The sequence below is a fragment of the Ruditapes philippinarum genome, unplaced genomic scaffold, assembly GCF_026571515.1.
Source record: "Ruditapes philippinarum isolate M1 unplaced genomic scaffold, ASM2657151v2 ctg4096_1_1_1_1, whole genome shotgun sequence".
Taxonomy (NCBI): Eukaryota; Metazoa; Mollusca; class Bivalvia; order Venerida; family Veneridae; genus Ruditapes; species Ruditapes philippinarum.
This window is the reverse complement of record NW_026856301.1, coordinates 1-20,750: the sequence shown is the minus strand read 5'-3', so window position 1 is coordinate 20,750 and position 20,750 is coordinate 1. Positions and strand designations below refer to the sequence as shown.

At 32.2% G+C, this 20,750-nt stretch overlaps 2 protein-coding genes across 2 annotated transcripts in view; one reads left to right on the top strand and one right to left on the bottom strand.

Annotated features, from left to right (window-relative positions):
* LOC132746138 (uncharacterized) overlaps positions 1 to 4,860 on the top strand; it is an 81,519-nt gene extending 76,659 nt beyond the window's left edge. Inside the window, 5 exon segments of the mRNA XM_060735217.1 lie at positions 129 to 278; positions 783 to 924; positions 1,214 to 1,498; positions 1,959 to 2,018; positions 3,503 to 4,860. Coding sequence (XP_060591200.1) covers positions 129 to 278; positions 783 to 924; positions 1,214 to 1,498; positions 1,959 to 2,018; positions 3,503 to 3,687 — 822 coding nt within the window. The 3' untranslated portion in view covers positions 3,688 to 4,860.
* A 4,126-nt stretch (positions 4,861 to 8,986) lies between these two features.
* LOC132746147 (tripartite motif-containing protein 2-like) lies at positions 8,987 to 19,459 on the bottom strand. The gene is made up of 2 exons (XM_060735223.1): positions 19,217 to 19,459; positions 8,987 to 11,836 (listed from the first exon to the last, which is right to left on the bottom strand). The coding sequence occupies exons 1-2, from the start codon at positions 19,368 to 19,370 to the stop codon at positions 11,040 to 11,042; spliced, it is 951 nt and encodes a 316-aa protein (XP_060591206.1). The 5' UTR covers positions 19,371 to 19,459; the 3' UTR covers positions 8,987 to 11,039.
* Positions 19,460 to 20,750: the final 1,291 nt, after the last annotated feature.

Below are 20,750 nucleotides of genomic sequence, written 5' to 3'. Positions count from 1 at the left end.
TTGCGACCAGCATAGATCCAGACCAGCCTGCGCATCCGCGCAGTCTGATCAGGATCCATGCTGTGTTTTGTCGTGACGCGGCTCATATATTTGTTAATTTGCGATGTTTTCTTGTCAAATTCTTTAAGGTTGAATTGAAAGATGCTTCAATGATCCGTGGGTTGATCACACAGGGGCGTGACGGTAGTGATAAACAATGGGTGACGAGATACCGCGTGTTTTACAGCGAGGATTGTAAACATTGGCACACTGTTGGTGGATTTAATGTGACTGACAAAGTAAGCCAAACATCTTAAGTATATCAGAGGGAACGCAAATATTTTATTTTCATAGATATTCACCAAATTGAAAAAAAATATAATTATATACATATTCTGACTTTATTTTAAATTTAGGTTGATTAATTACTTTGTGATATTATTTTCTGTAATTTTAATAAGTAATAAGAGAACTGTCATTATTTTGGTGTTTTTATTTAATTGAACTGATATTTGCTAGTTAGCATGTAACTTGAGCTGTTTTATATGGCGGTTTTATTCAAGAATTTAACTAACTACAGTGTTGGAGCAGTAGCTATAGACGCTTGCAGAAATCATGATCACAAAGTAGAAAAATAGTTTGTTCCATTGGGTGAAAAGGCGAGATTTTAGCATTGAATCGTCCACACGCCTTGTCCGGTATATACCGGAATACGGTATTTAGTATTGGTGCTCCCAATACTTTTTTAGTCTCACTCTTTATCAAACACTTGAACCTACCTTGTATGACAACATCTTTTCCAGTTCTTTGACGGCAACAAGGACGAGAAAACGGCTGTAACTAACATGTTTCATTGTCCAGTAATGGCTAAATGTATTCGTGTTAATCCGCTAGGCTGGCATAAAAACATTGCCTTGAGGCTTGGTGTGCTAGGATGTCCGTTAGGTTTGTACCTTATCAATATTGTATGATATATTTCAAATTTTCAAATATTTCTTTACACATACACCATTGTTTATTCTTATTCAAGCAAGTGACACAAAAGCTTTTTGTTTTTTAACCGATTAGCAGCTGCCCTTATAGCATTTGCTTATTCATAATCTCAAATGGAGTAAGTTTGAAAAAAATGTTATAATGTTTCAATAGATTTCAGTAAACTTAATCTGTTATAATGTTGTTGTTTTTTTTTCTCTATAAATCTTTTAGAAAGGGTAATGTTTTGATTACATTCTAGATCTGCAAGGAGGTCGTATGGCTCAAACAACTACAACAAAAGCCCCTGTACCTACGACGACACAAGCACCTGTGACAACACAGCCAACAACACAGCCAACAACACCTTCGACAACTACGCAGACAACACAGAAACCAACACAGCCGCCGACAACACAACCAACGACACAGAAGCCCACGCAGCCACCTACACAACCACCAACACAACCACCAACACAAAAACCGACACAGCCACCTACACAACCGCCAACACAACCGCCAACACAACCACCAACGACTACTCTAAGTAAATAAATATTTATTTTTTTAATTTTATTACAGAGAATGCTCGATTTCACTTTTGATAACAATATTATTAAGTGCAGTCACTCATGTGAAAAATTTTCTTCGATTGTGTTGGTTTTCCGCACATATTTACATTTAATATTCAAGAAATAGATGTTGATGTTTGTGGTTTGTCTCGGTAGTACTCTTATTAACTGTCCTTATGTTATGATATTTAGCGGCTTGTGTACACTCTTATTTCTGTCCGGTGCCCTACTGGGTGATTTTCCTGTGCTTCCTGTGGCTGCGTTCCGAGAAAGTCTCTCGCACACATATTGTATGTCAAACTTCTACTAATTGATGTTAATTAACTGATGTTCAATGTATTTATTAATTATCAACATTATAAATAAAGTTTCAATGAGAACTGTTTTGATCCATGTAATCAAATATATTAACCTAAACATCGTTGAACATTTCAGAGGTAACACAAAAATCTGGTGGCAATAACGCTATTGGTGTTTCTCCTGGGTTAAAACAAGGTATGGTAATTTGACTGTTTTACTTGTATTATTTTTGTGCATTAAGGTGATTCCGCTTTGTCAGCCGTGTTTGTTTTCACGAAGTCTGTCCAACGTGAAAGTAGGTCAAAATTCATATAATAACAAAGCTAACAATGTAAAATGATGACTAATATTTCAAATAAAATTGGAAAAAACGATATTATATTAATCTTTGCCTACAACCGAGCCAACACTTATATCTTAGGGCATATTTTTATGGCACGATGCGGCATGGCAATGTAACGTCAAATTTAATATTCAAGGGAGATAATTGGGAAATATTGCACAATAGTGCAACGATTTTATGTTTTACTAAGGCCATGAATACACATGAACAAACTTTACTATTCGTGTATATTAATGACAGAAGTTATAACGGTTTCCATACCGGGCTTCAGTGGCCGAGTGGTTCAGGTCGTTGACTTCAAACCACTTGCCCCTCGCCGCTGTGGGTTCGAATCCCGACAGGGACTTTGGATTTTCATGTGAGGAAGCTATCCAGCTAGCTTACGGAACGTCGGTGGTTCTACTCAGGTGCCCGTTCGTGCCTGAAATAATGCACGGAAGGGCACCTGAGGTCTTCCTCCACCAGTAAAGCTGGCTCGTCACGATATGACCTGTATTGTGTCGATGTGACGTAAAACCCAAAACAAACAAACAAACGATTTCCCATTCTCAGTCTTTTGAGCTGAAGATATGCAAAATCTGAAAGCTTAACCCTTCTAAATTGTTTTAACATCTAGTAATTTTGAGAGAAACACAGAATATCTAAAGACCTTCCTGAACAACTAGAGAAAAACAGAACACATATAGACCGCCCTAAACGGCAAAAGTGAAATGGTTTCAGGCTTTGTTTGACTAAGCAGCGAGTCGTGTCTGTCCGTCTAAAGTGCTCTCAGGTCATATTATATTTTAGTAATTTAGCACAATCGAACATGAACAATTGTGTGGGTGTATATGTAACTGACACCTCGTTGTACTTTATTTACTTCTTTTGGAGATATGTGCATTATATAAATAACCAATTACAGGGTAAATAATCTTTCGTCTGTCACAAACACTTGGGGTTATAGGAGTCGCGTACCTTCTCGAACGTTACTTCAAATTATTTTTGCATATTATTACGACCTGGCTATTTTGACAACATTCTTAAATATCATAATTATATTAAATTGAGACAAGTTCTTACAAAAAAATAAGTTTTAAATTTTTTATATTCAGGGCCAGGTAACGGTGGGGTCTACAGTCCAAGTGTCTGTGTTTCTATTGAGCACCGAAGTAAAAGTACCTTCTTATAATATATCATGCAAACCAACATTAAATGTATTTGGTTTTAAATTGTTGTTGTTTTTTGGAGAATGTTGTATTTGTTGTTTGTTTTTTGTTGTTTTTTAGGGGTTTTTTTTTGTCTTATTTTAGAATATTTACAAAGTTTTGTACATTTTCTGTTTTGTTTATTATAGGTGCCTGCATAAAGTCATGTTTCGGACGAGCAAATGGCGATTATCAGTCTTGTAAAGGGTGTGGCTATTACGTCACATGCGTCTGGTATTCTATGTACGGACATAGACAGTGTCCCGGTAACCTCGTTTGGGATGACAGTCTTAAGAGATGTGTCGGGTTAGGTTCATCCTCAACCTGTCACTAAATATCACGTGACAAATATTAAATTTAAAGCGGCCTTCAGTTTTTTAATGTTTTGTTGGAAAAACAATTCTGTTTTGTTTCAAACTAAGTATGTCAGTTTTTTTTATCTTTGAAATGTCCATCATTTCCTTCTTAACCCTTTTACAAGACAGCGATCCGAGAGCTATTTACAGCTCGTAAGTGACGTTTGTTTCTAAAAAAAATGGGAGTTCAGGAAACGAATCCTTCACTTTACTAATTTGCTTATAGAGAGCGTTGTAGAGGTGTCGAGAACTTTCCGTGATTTTTTATGTATTTTTTTCATTTTCCACCCTAATTCTTTTGATTTGACAATTATATGAAATGATTTATAAAAAAAAAAATTTTTAACTTTTGAAAAGCTAAAGGCCGCTTTAAAAGATAGTAAACGCTTGTTCGCATTTTCGCAAATATATTTTTCTTTTTCCAAGGTTATTAATCAGAAACTGATATTAGAGGCCGACCAGTTCAGACTGAATAAAATTTGCTTTTTTTTCATTGATGCAGTTAAAAAAGTGAATAGAAATCTAACAATGTTATGTTGGGTACCAGTGTAACCGGTCTCTAAATTAAGGTTTCATAACCTTTGACTTTTTAAAACAATTTTACTAAAGCATTTGAGATGCAAAATTGTGATTGTAATGCAGCCTATGTTAAGTTGTTTGTTTGTGTCTCTTTTTTTGTGATAAATAAAATTCAGATCATTTTGCTTCAGTTCTTTTTATATACTCTTTCTGAAAATCGTTTGATATGGTATGTTAAAGTGACATTTTGCTCATTTGTTATTTTCGGGTGTAAAGGTAAAGGTTATAATATCTTTAAATTTTGCCATAATTGTTTTTAATACGCAAACATAATAAATAACCAAGGAATTTATAAAAAGCCTTCCGATTCATTCATCTGTAAGGTCATTTTTATATTAACCTAATGTTACTTAAATAAATGAAAACACGTGTATTTGTTATGTTTTAGAACAAAGATTCCCTACAAAGATAACAAAATATCTTGGCGAACTAAAAAGGTTCTTGAAAATAATTTGCATGTCGCATTGAACTATGTGTACATTTGTATATTCTTGAGTCAAAATATTTATGTTTCTTACACTTCTTCTAGGAACAATTGCTTATTTAAGTTTGGAATAAAAGTGTGCACGTCAGTTTATAATTGTTTTGTTTTTCTTAAAAAATATGTGGTCGGTCTGTTTGAGTATCTGTTATGAATGAATTTGGTCAATTTAAGTGTAATAACATCACCTGTTTTCATTCGCATCATCTATATAACAAGGCGATATTTTAAAATGGTTTTCTTACGGAATTCCCCATGATTACCTTCTTGTACAAAAGAGTGTCTTAAGTGTAAACGCTTAATTACAGCCGTGTGTATTTGTCAAATCATATATTTTTAATATTACAAATATAAGACCAGGGTCCGTAAATTTTCGACGATTGCCAGTAATAACACCCATTTAATAGACAGGACAACACTGAATTACTATTCAGTAAAAACAGACTCAACATCAATTTTACTGAATTAGTTGAACTGTAAAATTTGGCCTTTGTGTCCGAGTGGTTAAGGTCTCAGACTTCGAAACACTTGACACTCATACCTGTAGGTTCAAACCCAGCCATTGACACTGGATTCTTTCTTACATGGAAGCTATCCAACCTTCTTACGGAAAGTCGGTCGTTCTAGTAAAATATCCATGCGTGCTTGAAATTATACACAGAGGTGCATCTGAGGTTTTTCCCCACTAGTAATGAATGAATCAAAGACGACATATGACCACTTTAAGTGCCTATGAGACGTACAGTCCAACAAATGGGAAAAGCACAACACAATACTACATAGTTCTTGTTAGAAATACTTAATATTCAGATATATTCTAATATTATTAATATTCTAATATGCTGATATTTTGCTGGGCCAAATAAAAATGGATAAGATTTTAGAAAAAAAGCACAAGACACAAAGTGGGCAATTTTTAACAGCCGCAACGGAGACAAAGTGCCTATACCACGTGACTTTTTGTGATACAGCACTGTTGTTAGTAGGTGTAAAAGACAACATTATAAATTCAGATTATTTTTTAATAAAAATACGAAATTGGTGCTATATCCATTTCTCATTCAACATTCAAAAACGGGGACGTAACTCCAACTTCTGCTTAATTGGTGAAATATAACAAGTTCAACATTCATAAACGGGGACGTAACTCCAACTTCTGCTTAATTGGTGAAAATATAACAAATTCAACAAGAAAACCTAAATTTGTGTTTATTATTGTATATTATCAATAATTTACAAACAGAAACAATAACGGCATTAAAAATGTACTACAAGAAGCTATATATATATACACTAACATAAACAGGTATGCTATTTTAACAATTCTGAGACCGGGTAATTCAATAAAACTGTATCTACATTCTATTACCTAGAGTTATAAATTGTTCTATTCACTACTATGACAGATGCCAAAAAGGGCAATTGTTATTCTTATTTATGACTGAAACATGGACAGAGATGGCGTTCCATAAATCTGATACACATTCACACATTTTCACTCAAACATTTATGCATATGATAAAAAAAGAAATAATTCTACTCTTTCATGGTTTGACATGAGCATGAGCTATATTAAGGATGTCAGTGTGACCTAGGATGCCATTGGATGTAGTGTCCTAAACAAATCACAAAATGTAGTGTTCTGGAATGCAACATTAGATAGTGTTCAAGAATGCCACATCACGTAGTATTCCTGAATAACACATTAGATAACTATCTAGAATTCCACATATAATGCAGTGTTCTTGAATGCCACATTCGGTGGTGTTCTTGAATGATAACTTTAGTATGACTAAGGAAGTGTTCTAGAATTATCTTTAATGTAGTGTTCCTGCATTACACATAATGCAGTGTTTCAAAAAAAAAAACACATAAGGTAACGTTTTAGAATGTAACATTTGGTAGTGTTCTAGAATGTCTTATTAGGTAGTGTTCTTAAATAAAACATTGGCTAGGTAGATTTGTAGAATGGCAATTATTAGTTTTCTAGAATGTATGTTAATGTATTGTTTGAGAATGACACATTGTGTAATACGTGCTCCAGAATGCTGTATTAGGTAGTGCATAATCATAAATGACATTTGAGCCGCGTCACGACAAAACAAACGTAATGCGTTTGCGACCAGCATGGATCCAGACCAGCTTGCGCATCCGCGCAGTCTGATCAGGATCCATGCTGTTCGCTATCAGTTTCTCTACTTGTAATAGGGTTTGTAAGCGAACAGCATGGATCCTGATCAGACTGCGCGGAATCGCAGGCTGGTCTGGATCCATGCTGGTCGCAAACCCACTATGTTGGTTTTGTCGTGACGCGGCTCATTTTATGAAGTGCTCTAGGTTGTTATTTTAGATAGTGATCTAGAATGACTTTAGGTTTTATCACTTTCACAATCTATCACTGTATGTAGTGTTCTAAATATCTCTTTATGTAGTGCTATATAAAGGTAAAATTGGGCAATTTTCTTATTCATGAAAATAATGAAAAACCTAGCAATTAACTTATTTTGCACCTGTTTGTCAACGTCTAATTTTGCTACAGTTAATGTTCAAGTTGCCTTATATCATTTAAATAATAAACTGAAACACAGAAAACACAAATACATATATTTGAAATAAAGTATTAACATTCCAAATGTTATAAAAGATAATATTACTACTATTATACTTTTATTCTCTCTTAAAATAAATATCAGATGCAAGCAAATTCAAAATGTTATCTTCTTTCTTTTTTTTAAAGAAATGACTTAAAAGGCTTGATACACAAAATTTACATTTGTTTAAACTATGATTATTTTCCTCATAGAAACAGATGATCTTAAATCAATGAGAGTATCAAGTGTAAGAAAAAATGAAATGATGTACGATATTAATGGCAATTCTATGTCTTAACAACATTCTTGTGTCGCAAATAATATAATGATGACCTTCGTAGCCCTAAACATTGAGCTCTTATGAAATTGGCAAAAAAGGAAAAATATTCAAAATTACCCACTAACTGTTATAACAAAATACATATATCTTCGTATATCTGGAGAATAAGAAAAAAGGGTATAAATGTGTATTTATACTACACTTAATTCCGACTTTTACTTGTACTTTAAAGACACGCGCGTCTTGATGAGTAAAAACAAATTCAACAAAAAATTCAAACGTATATGTGATTTATAGCTAAAGTAATGTATAATAACAATAAACGTGAACTTTTGATATATAATGCAAATATTATGCCTGGATTTATTATTTGTATCCCCCCAAATTTACCAGGTTACAAACATAAAACGGATGATTCCTGCATATTTCGTATTTTAATGGTTAGTTTGTGCCATAGGCTAGGTTAAAGTTCTTAATTTGTAATCATTTTACTCGTTAGAAATTTTCTTAAGTTTTCATAAAAAATAACAAATATTTAGAGCCGTACTGCTTTAATATACAGTTATGTTATTCTTGCACTCAGTTATCCATGTATTACATAACAGCTTCACATACTTTCTTACATTTTCAATATAATTTACAACTTTTCTGTTAATATATCTTATGTTAGATTCTTAACGCATGTGTATGCAATCGCAACTTTTCGGCCCTTTCCGTTAATCTTCGGGAAATGTTAATGAATAATCGATGTGGTTTTCCTATAACAGTTTTATGACATAGCTTATTGAATCTTGTATTTTCGTTTTTTCTTTTTCTTTTCTGTAATTCACCATATATCATAACTTATATAATCATAATGTCACAAAAGAGATTACATGAATGATATTTAAGAAAGTAAATTTTCTGTAATGTTTATATAATATTAATACCATAAACATTTATCAATATCTTGAATATTAATCAATATCACTCATATTCATTATTTGAATCTCAGACCACTCACCACTCTCTCGATATGAAAAATAATGAAAGCTTTCCTTCCGTAAGGTACCATGTGATATATTCATTTGCATGTCTCGCGAAGTTTCGTCAAGCTTATTAAATTTTGAAAATATTCCGATGTTATATAACATTGAGCGATTTAACAGATTCCAATCCAGTTCAAAATATTATAGGAAATAAAACGTTAAAAATTCTTGACATACTTACACACAATAATACATACTTGCTATTGGACGGGACATTTTAAAACTTAATTTATTCCAACAATAGTTTGGTGTTTTATACATGTATTTGTTTAGTGGTTTTTATACAATTCCAAGTTACCAAAATAGAACTAGTATAAGCATTTAACCATTAGCCTCATGTTGACACCATATGCTTGCTATATGACGATCAATTACTACATCCGATAGTTTTCACTTCGGATCACGGCAGTTAGCCACATGAAATTTACCAGAGCACAGCTCAGGCACCGTATCGTTCCATGGCAGGCTGTCGTGCAGTTTACCAGTACTAGTTGCCTTAAATTTTGCAAGGAACTGATAACTTGTGTACATGCCAGAGCAGAGGTACCGTACATTTCGAATGACCGTAGAAAAGATTGTATGGTCAATCACAACGAAAGTGACCTGCGCTGTCCGGGAATAGAGCCCGGGTTGTCCGATTCAAAGCGCAGAGCTCCACTATTGAGATAACCTGACTTGTCCGATTATGATTTGCACTGTAAGCTGTTTAATCAGTATTTATTTTGAAAATTTTCAGAATGATAAATAGTTTTGTCCAGAGTATGTCTACTGAAACTGTTGTCATGTTATACCAACAGAGTATTTGACACTTTAGAAAGAGCCCGTGATTAAAACAAGCTTTCTTTGCCTATACAAACAATACATGTTTTGGTATTTTTTTTATAAATTCAAAATACGCTTTAATTTCCTTTAAAGCAAAACATTGAAGTTATTTCACACAAAAATCTTACGAAATTATATGTAGTCTCGTATACATTAATAACGCATTCATTCTTTTGTCTAGAAAACACTTAGATATGTTAAATGAGTGATATATATTCAGAATTTTTCGATGATATGATTTGTAAAATATAGTTTTATTTTATTATCCGAAAAATATTGAGTTATTTTATTATCCAAATATTGTTAAGTTCCTTGTATAAAGTATATAATGTTATCTTCACTAGAAATCAACTTCCATTCCCTTACAAAATTTTTAAGCAGCATGCCTCCAGATTCATGCTATTTTTATTAAAAAAATGTATTTAAAAGTAAAATATTGTGAAAATAACAATGAAAGTTATTTGCCAATTGAAAACGGCATTTACAATCCACGTAAATTACGAAGTAAAGGTCAAAATGTGCAAAATTGTCCTTACAACGTTAGTAACGCAGTGTAATGATAAGTACTGCAACATCAGTCATTAAATACAAATAACATCTAATTTTGCATCGTTTTACTTTTCTAAAATCTTACTACATTTTTTGCAATTTTGATTTTATTGAAATATTTTGTCTCGTCTGGAGGCATGCAGCTTAAACTTGCTACATGTTAATAATAGAACAGAACAGAACAATATAATCATAATAATATAAAATAAATATTAACCTTTATCCTACAGGTGACAATTGATTCTATTCATGCGACCAGTGCAGACCAAGATCAGCCGGCACATCCGGGTACTGTTCGCTATTCAGTCAGTACTTATTTTAAAAGTTCCTCCTAAATTGATGAATGGTTTTGTCCACATTGAAAGATGGTCAAGTCCATTAAAGATTTTTAGCCTAGAAATGGTTGTATTAATAGTAATAAAGTACAGATCTTGTGGCAATAACTTGTGGTAATTTGACATGTCCTTTGTATTGATTCAGAAAATTTGTAAGACAATACAGGGACCTAAAAATGATGATAACTTGAAGGGTTTTGCCATTTTGAAAGGAATTTGTATAATGTGAATATTTACAGCTATACTGATCACATTTTAGCAAAGTCTGAAAAATCAATTCTATATAATTATATCTTTGCAAACTAAATATTCATTATCATATTCACTAATTTAATCACGTGTCTCTACAAAGAAAATATAAGATATGCACATGTTTAATGGACAAAACATATATACACATATATATGTGATCTGATGATATGGTAAAACTATTCATACTTTGGCAGTATACAGGTATGTTTAAAGAAAGTCTAAAATTTCTAAGCGAAAATAATCATTCATATGAATGATTGTGACCACGTGATATTTTGGTGCACTAAAACTATAAATGAAAAGCATGATTAATCTACGGACGTTTCGACTAAAATATGGGAAAAGTTACATTAGAGGAGATACATTTTGGCTTTAAAAGGACAAATATAAAGTATATATATAATATATATATGCTACACAGATATTGCATAAAGTAATAATGAATTGAGTGATTTAAAGTCCTCCGCGTTATACTCCATTATAACAGCCTCGTTTCTATCGTTAGCCACTGATTGGGTAACTACCAGGCGCCCGGATTGCGAAAACGCAATGCATTTTGGGTAGTTGAGTCCGTCTTTTGATGTGAGCACCTCCCATAGTCGGCCATTTTTGGTAACTATGTAAACGGCGTTGTTGCATATAACAATAGTATTGTCTTGTGAGTCCGTACAAAGTCCCTGTAAAGCGCAGAAGTTGTCTCCAATACGATAATCCTTATTACTGAAAACCCTTAGAAGTTTTCCTTCAAACAGGAAGATCTTAATTGAGCAGTTACCGGAATCCGATACAATAATCTGTTTTTCTCTGTTCACAGTCACAAAATACGGATGGTCGAACTCTTTTGGCTCGCTTCCGTATGATCCGAACTCACTACATATCCCTCCGCTCGGATAGAGTACATAAATACAATGCTTACAAATATCGGAAATTATCATAAAATTGTCGTGGCTAATAGCTAGACCGTATGGAAATTCCAGAAACGAATCACTTCCATATTTGTTTTGAAAATCACCATTTTGAGAGAACACTTTGACGCATGCGTTAACACTATCTGTGACAGCAATACAATCATCTGTAGTCATGGCAACACTGATTGGGTAACATAAATTACCAGGTTCTGTCCCGCGCATTCCAAATTTATGTTTAAATGTACCCTCACTGCCGAAGATTTGAATTCTGTGGTTTTCGGTATCAGAAATAACCACGTCACCTGAAAATTAAACAAAGATATGGTTAATGTGTAAAATTAAACCATGAAAAAAAAGCATTCAGTAAGAAATGCTTTTTCATTCGGACTTATCATGTTGTCTTGATTTAGTCATTATTAAAAATCTAATATTGGACAGGGGCTGGCAAAAGAGCTGACAGGGGCTGGCAAAAGAGCTGACAGGGGCTGGCAAAAGAGCTGCAGTGGTTTACATTACGTATGAGGGAAAAAACAAGCCAGAAGTATGTTGGTTTAATTATTGATACCTCTACATCTTTCAGGGGGCTCAACAGAGCTAACACATCTAACACATCTTAATTCATCTATAGTTTACAAAATCAAAAAAAGAAGTAAAAGAGTTGAAATGGACCTAAATGTGTTTGTCTTTTACTCTTATTCTTTAAACTAATAAAGGCTTATATAGATGTGTATGTCATTCTTCATAACTGACATCAAATCCTATGTATGCATGGCGTACATCATAAATTTCTGCTTTTTTGTAACTCTTAGATTTGCAGAAAGAAACTAAAAGACAAAACTGTTAACTTTGGCGGTACATTGTTTTAAAAATTTCAAATTCTATCATATAAATGTATCTTATCTTCTTGGACTCTATTGTCATCTATCCATCATACTATTTTGCAATCTCTACGCATGTATTAATGCATTACTATTCATTGAGAAATCATTAGCAAGTAACGGAATGAGAAATCGTTGATATTTGTTTTGAAGTCTTATTCCTGCGGTATTACATTTACATAAAATGTTTCCGATAATTTGGTAAGCCTCACGCCCCCGCACAACACTCGCAGAGCAAGACATTCAGTGCCTTAACAGATAATATTCAATCTATACGAGCAACAATTCCGTCAATACTAGGTCAATTCCGAACAGAACTATATTATATTATAACTAATTATGTGGCAAAACCGAGAAGTGGATGAGAGTGGTTTTACTATAAAGAGTGTCTTGAACTTCTGTTCCTTTGGCTGCGACATGATTAAAGAGTATATTGTTTTGTTTATATTGATAATCCGAACTCTATTACGAATAGTTGGAAAACTAAACGCCTCGCTTGTTGAATTTGATTTATGTCTTTACTATGTAGTATCGACATTTCTATATTATTGTAACTTAATCTCGGAGGAAAACTTAAAATATTATCAACCCCGTCGTTAGGTATGACCCTTGCATAAAAGCAACTTGGTTATGACACGTGATGTAGACTAAAGTAAGGCCATAAAAGCCTCTTTTACTTCCATATTACCATAATTGTTTCGAATATTGATAATGTCTGCACACTTTTGATGAATAATATAGACCTCAAAGTAAATTACTTCCTACTTGCTTTGGAATATATTTCTCAGGCTTTCTTGCAGCGATAAAATTTGCAAGTTAATAATTAACAGAAACGGTTATTTCATGCTTAGATAATTTTGCTAATTCAATGCACTAGTACCGGGAATGTAATATGACATAATTTATGTATATGACTGTAATAGACTCTTTAAATAATTAATTCATATTTTTTGTTTTGCAATACAGAGGATAATTTAGTGGTTGTTGGTCTATGGCATGTGTATACATAATCATATACTTCAAATACGTTTTCCGGCTGGTTGAACAATTGATTAAACTTAACAGCTAAACAAATACGTTTTGTTTGAAATATATTTCACATTTCATAACGATATTTCACCAAAGTTATAATCTGTAGTTCGCTTGTCAACACAGCCCATAATGTGGAATATTATTCAAAAATGTTATTGACAAAAATGAGTTAACATAGTCAAATTCCGTCATCTTACTTTAATATACTTTTAGATAAAATATTCTAAAATATTGATAAAATAAAGTGCATGCTTTCATTTTCCGTATATTCACTGTAAAAATATTTTTGACTGCAGTGAAACATATTTTCTGTATTTTCCATTGATGTCTTGCTGGACTACTTCCTTCTAAATTCAGCTAATTTCACAAAATAATGGAGAAGACTTACGAATTGTCCGGTCCAAAAACAGAAAAAGTATATATATAAACAGAAAATACAACTGGTTTCCAATAAAACGTGATTTATTTTCATCTGTGTTATGAAAATTATCATATTTCACTCGTGGCACTCGATGAAAATAAATCTTGTTCTTATAGAAGAAAACTTGAATATCCTCTATATATTTCTATATTGGGTATTGTATCAGTATACAATACACTAACCTAGTATTCATTAATGTTAGATCACGAGCAAAAGTAGGTCAAACCTATTGTCTCAGTTGGTTTCCATTTATTCAAGCAGTTTCGTCATGTATGTAGGCCTAATTCGTGTAATATATATGGATGACTGTAGTGCTTTAAGTTCAGTAGCGTATGTTATTTACAATGCATGGTTATTTAACAACAACAAAAGGCAATGTTTCATTGTTATTTTAAAAGTAAATGCACACTGAAAACACTTAAATGTGGGTGGGGGACTGTCAAACACAGAGAAATAATAGTAAATACGATATTAAATAGATACGAGTACAATTATTCCATAAAATTACAAACAATCAATGGTCTACGCATGTGCAATGACGTCAAACTCGGCTAAAATGTCGTAACAAGTCTACGTGCGATTGTGAGTGTGCGTGTGTTGTTTCTGATCCGTCAGTATGAACCCATTATCTGTGTTGTTAATGTTGCTGAAAATCATGAACGTGTTGTATGGACATTTCATTGTAATTTGTTGCAAGATTTTTTTTTTATTTTTTGCTTTGCTCTTTCAATTGTTTATTTAAGGTCTTTAAAGGCCATTATTGTCAAACATTCAATTGAAACATTTTGATATAGTCTATGTTAATAAGTTTTAAAGCATAATATGTCAGACTTTGTTGCTGTTTTATTTTTGTTTGCGTCTTTTTGTTGTTGTTGTTGTTTTTATATCAATAAATTTAGAAGTAACAAATGTAAGCCCTGTCACAAAATGCGGTTATTGGTTTAAAACGCTATACATAAAGAAATGCTATTTTCATACGTTGTTGCGATACGTGGGAAAAATATACTTTATAGAATAAATGTTTCGATTGAAACTTGAGTTTTCCTTGATGTGCAGACGATTGATATTTGTATGACATTTAAAATCTGCACATCTGTGATTTTTTTCCAACGAACGTTATATTACTGAACTATAAACGAACGTCTTTTTAAAAACAATCTGCAAACAAACTGGAGTAAATATTACGAATATTACCACCGTTCATTAAAATCCACATTAGGCAATCGTCACAGTACACACATTAGATACGACATTACATTGTGAAACGATATGTAAATTAGGCTATTAATATTCAAAACTGAATATCTACTTTGATTGTTTCTTAAACGCACAGTATTCCTCAAAAACACTAATTTGGTTCTTCTTGATAAAGGCAAACATGAATTTTATAATTTTTAAATAATGGTTTTAGGGAATGTTAGATACTTGTTACTTGAGGAAAGTAACGATAAATGTGTACAAATTTGTAATAAAAACAGTTTAAACTAGCAAAATGTAAACAAAGTAGTATTTTAACTTCCATACAAAATACTAATTTACTTAAACTGCACTTATTGCCGAAAAGCAATAGATGAAACAATTGTTGGTAATTGCCCTATGTGTAACCTTTTGGATGCTATAAAACAGGTCTCGACACTAACTTTTTCAGAAGGTGGTATGCCGGACCACTGGATCCAAAATTCAGGTGGTCTTTTCTGAACACAGGTGGTCCATCTTTTTTTTACTAATTTGTTTTTAAGGAAACTTCAGATCTAGAAGAACTTCACTTAAAATTGGTGACAGAGACATATTTATAATTAGATTTATAACAACTGAAGAAAACATGTATTTTTTTCTATTTCAATCTTAGATCAGATAGTAAGTCATTGTAATCCTATTAAGTATTTATTATCTCATTAAAAAATACATGACAGTGACAGTACTCATACTTCGGTTAAGTTACCTTCTTCCGCAGTTCAAGTTAGGGAATAGTGAAACCATTTGTGAATGACGTATTTCCTTACTGTTATTCAAATACTCATTGCTGTTTCCTGGTATATCTTATAAGAATAATAATAATTGCATTTTTACAGATTTACATTTTTAATTCAACTATTAAGTTATTATATTAATAATATTTAATGATAAACAGAAAAATTCCTACATTATTATTGAGCTTATCTTCCTCTCAGATTTATTATACATGCTTGTTTGTTATTTTTTTTTTTGACAAAGTATTTATAACCTTTTAAAGTACTTTAAATAAGAAAAAACGAATCGTTTAAAAAAGTAGCCAAAGATTACTAGATATTTATTTTTTCCTTTGCCTTCGTTTGCACTATTATTCATGTGTTTATCCGATATCCCGTATTGATACAATGTTATAAATTCAATGCAGTGCTAGAGACATTTGAATGAATTTTATACTTTAATCATTAAAATAATTTTCTACTTTTTTAACTACACTTTTAGCGAGTTAATAAAAAGTTATGAATGTCTTAAGATCTTTTGAACTAATGAGATGAATGAACATATACCTGTACATCGGAGAAATGGCTTTAAACAACAATTATAGAACACGTTTTTCGACTAAATAACCATTCTCCCAGATGACCCGTGCACCATTTGGAAAATTCAAGTGGTCTAACGGATCAGTTGCCTGTAAAATTAGGTGGTCCTTGCCAAAATCAGGTGGTCTCGGACCAATGGACCACCGCTAATGTCGAGGCCTGCTATAAAAGTACACGTAAATTAAAAAGCTTTTGAGAAATAAAAATAAAAGCAATAAATGGCATAATGGGCCCTTTAAGTCATTGCAATATTGAACTTGTTACGCCGAATATAGCTCTCAACCAATGGTGCAATTAAGTCACGATTGAGATTTGGACAACGCGGACTAATAACGGGATAATTTTAATTTTGTGAAAACGATAGTATGGTAAAGCAAGTATATTTTTACCATCATAACCAGTCATAATTATTTTTGCATTTGCTATGACGTCAATCTCAGCTAAAATGTCATATTCACTTTATCTGCAAGTCTACGTGCGGTTGTGAGTGTATGTAAATCTATTACGTAATTTATATCGTCACAGGAATCTATTATTCGCTCTTTTATTTCAATGAAATTCTTGAATGTAGATTTTATTTGTAATTTGTTGAAAGAGATAGCTATTCAATTGCACAGCCGTTTTTTGTTTCCGATTTTGTCTATGATCTTTAGATGGTGATTTATTTTCTACGCAAACAAGTTTGTCACTATTAAAGTTCAGACACGCCTGTAAATAGAACTTGATTGAACTTGATTGAAAAAAAAACGTGCAGTTCTTGTCATAGAAAGTTTGTTTCCAGCATTAAGTGGAAAGTACTAAGGTTAAAATCACTTGCTTTGACGAAATTCAGACGTGGAGTAGCTCGTATAAAAACTTGAAGCTGGTATGTATGAAAATATTGATGTAGACAATAGGATTTTGTCCAATATGTAAAAGTACAGTTGAAGATGAAAATCATTTATTATTGTCATGCAATGAATAGGAACAAATTAGATTATCCTTGCTAGAAAAAGGATGTAAATGTAATTAAATGTCAGAGTTTGTGAACTTATTTGATGAAGACAAACTTATATCTATACTTTCTAAAAAATAATATTGTTAAACTTGCCGCCAAAACCTGTTACAGCATTCTTCATTTTCGCAATAATTAATTGCATAAATAGCAATTTCCTAACTTTTTGTTTTAGTAAGGATTTTAAAAACAGTCTTATATACTGTGTGTGTTTTACGCACCAGTTTTAGAATAAATGTCTGCATAATATCTTGTGTTAACAGTAAGTTTCTTACTTGAAAATGGTCAAACTTGGACTTTTTTCAGTTCTTAATCAAATATATTACTTTTAGATATGTCAAATGATATACAAGCGATTTCAACATACTATAGTTAGTCATTCATATATTATAGTGAAGGTATTTCTATTATTTGGTGTTTTTAGGATAATTCTTATTTTATTTATTTTTTTATTTAAGTTTATCAGATGTAAAAATATTTAATGTTTGTTATATTTTGTTGATATTATGTAACAAAAAGTCTATTATAAATTGTTTTGAAGAAATGTCATATTTATCTTTTAATACTTTTACTATGATTTATGTGTGTGTAATTGTTATGTAAATAAACTAATTAACTTTCATCAGTTAAACAGTCTTCAATATCAATATCAAATCTAACTTGCCCTCATTATACTTTGGGTATTATCAGATTTTTAAAAAGCAAAATAACACAAACAATGCTTGCTTTGTAATCAACGTTACACTGGCCACAATTTTGTTCATAAAATCATGACATTCTTTACTTGTGTACTATAAAACATTTATCAGACAATTTGTTATGCTGTGAAAAATATCATCCACAATTCACAGAAGCAGCGACACAGTGATTCCTAATGCAAATTAGATCAGCAGAGATCAGTAAAGAAAGGCTTGTTGCCGATAACAGTTACACGCTGGTGTTTCCAATTGAAATGACGTCATTCTCGGATAAAGTGACATCTCTACCTAGCTTCTAATCTACGTGCGAATCTGACAGAAGAAATCGTGATTTCCTGCTACGTCTCGTTACTAAATATAGCGTAATTCCAGTTCTTGCAGCTTAAATGCTTCCATGATCAAGTACATGTATAAACCATAAAATACATTGAGGAGAAAAACGAAGAAAAAAATTCTGTATGACGACAATTTACTTATTTAGATGTAGTAAAAATTCTAGTGATATGTTTATGAATTGCTTATGTGTGTCTTTTGTTCATTAATATCTCAAAGTTAGATTTTTTAAAATGTAAAAACGTATAAAACCAGTTGTTTTTAATGTTTTGCAATGCTTTAACATAAAAGATTTTTGTATTTGAATCTCTATTTAATTTAAGATGTACATGTATTTTGTATCATAATTATTTTAATCAAACAATATAATGGTTGCATATAAATTGATGATGTTGATGTTGTTGATGATGATGATGATGATGATGATGATGATGATGTATTGAACTGATTATGATGACATTTGCATGAATTTAACATTTCTACTACATCATTTTTTGTAACAACATAATAGATCTTATATCCTTTTGTGAAACAACTGTTCAATTCGACAAGTAAAGTGAACTTCATGAATGAATCAACATGATTTTTTTAAAGAAATGTCATTTCTTTCCCATAGTTTTATCCTAAGATCTACAGTTTATTCATTGTTCAATTGCACGTAAAATACTATATATACACTGACCCAAAACTCATCAAGTTGTTAGTCATAAAAACATCGCCATGACGAGTTTGTCGCAAATAGAAAATATGTTCATAAGCGTAATGTAATTAGATTACCTGCTTTAGTAACGGCAACGCCCGTTGGCATATTGAATTGACCTTTCCCCTTGCCTTTACGACCGAACTTCCGGATGAGCTTAGACGCCTCAGCCTGCTCCTTTAAGTCGCTGACCTCGGACGTTGGGGACACCAGGCGACGCAGTAGGTACATTATTGACTGCCATTGACCCGTGTTGTCGGCTATTTCAAGGCTCGAACCGGGCACTCATTTTGTAGATAGGTGTCGTTCAACAAGAATAAAATTTCTGCAAAATAGAAAAAAAGAATATTTTGATATATAGAAAACTATGTGATGCAGTTTTTTCGTTTCTTTTCGTTTCTTTCTTCGGTATTTGTTCGTTCGTTTGTTCGCTCGCTCGATTGCTTATTTCGACAAAAAATTAGAATTTTTAGATGTAGCATAATACTTCACAAATTTTGTTTCCAACTATACGTTTACTTGCCAAACGTAATCAAAATATATATCCTCGTAACACGTATATTGCTTTTATCACGTAAACAAATCCGCTCTTTTCAGCTAATAAACCCATACAAACTATAATCCCTATATATATCACGTCTTAGCTTTATATTTTCTTAGTTTTTGGATTCATTCATAAAAAAACACAGTGTGCCTAATCTTTATGCAAGCTATAAATAACTCCATAACAGTGCTCATTATTCTAAGTGATGTCTGGAATTGTTGAAACAAATCTGTCGTAATGGATACGTAATGGCTTTCGGCTAGAGTCGCTCCATTATCATTACTACCTATAGAATATATTATACTATATACGATTAATTGCTCTTTCATTTATTTTTCTTTTTACGAAAAATGACGAAAATAGCCGAAGAATTGCAATAGAAGGGAAACGAGATAACGACGGAATTGTACGACAATACAGATATCTAAGCATTACACATTAGAATTAATACTGCAACCAATGTATATTAAAATGGGAACCATAAAAGGTTGCAAAAGTTGAGTCTATAAATGGACAATAGTGGTAAAAACAGTACCACACCTTTAGCACCTAGTATTCGTGTCTATTTCTGAGAAATTAGTAGTAATTAAATGGCATAACAGGGCCGGAAAGCGATAAACAATACCCGCAAATGCAACCAAGGACTTTCAGCTTAAGTTGTGTTATTTCATGTAGCATTAAACTTAAAACTGATTACATGACGCCAAACCCAGTTACAATTTAAATGAATTATTATATTAATCAAGTTACAAAGTACATTTGTACTTGAACCTAAACAGAGAGAAATTTTAGACTGACAGCCTTCATGTTTTGTTCTATTAAAGCGACTTTCAGCTTTTTCTTCTTTTCTTGTTTCTGCTTCTTTTTTTTCTTTGAAAAACAATTCTGTATAGTATCAAACTAAGCATTTGAGTAATTTCATCTTGGAAAAGTGCATCATATCACTGTTAAGCCGAAAGTTATTTATAGCGCGTCACTGACGTTGTTGCTAAAAATAGAATATTCGCTCTAATAATTTACATATAGAGAGTGGTAGTACCGAGCAGTTTCCTTTCTATCGGCGGCGA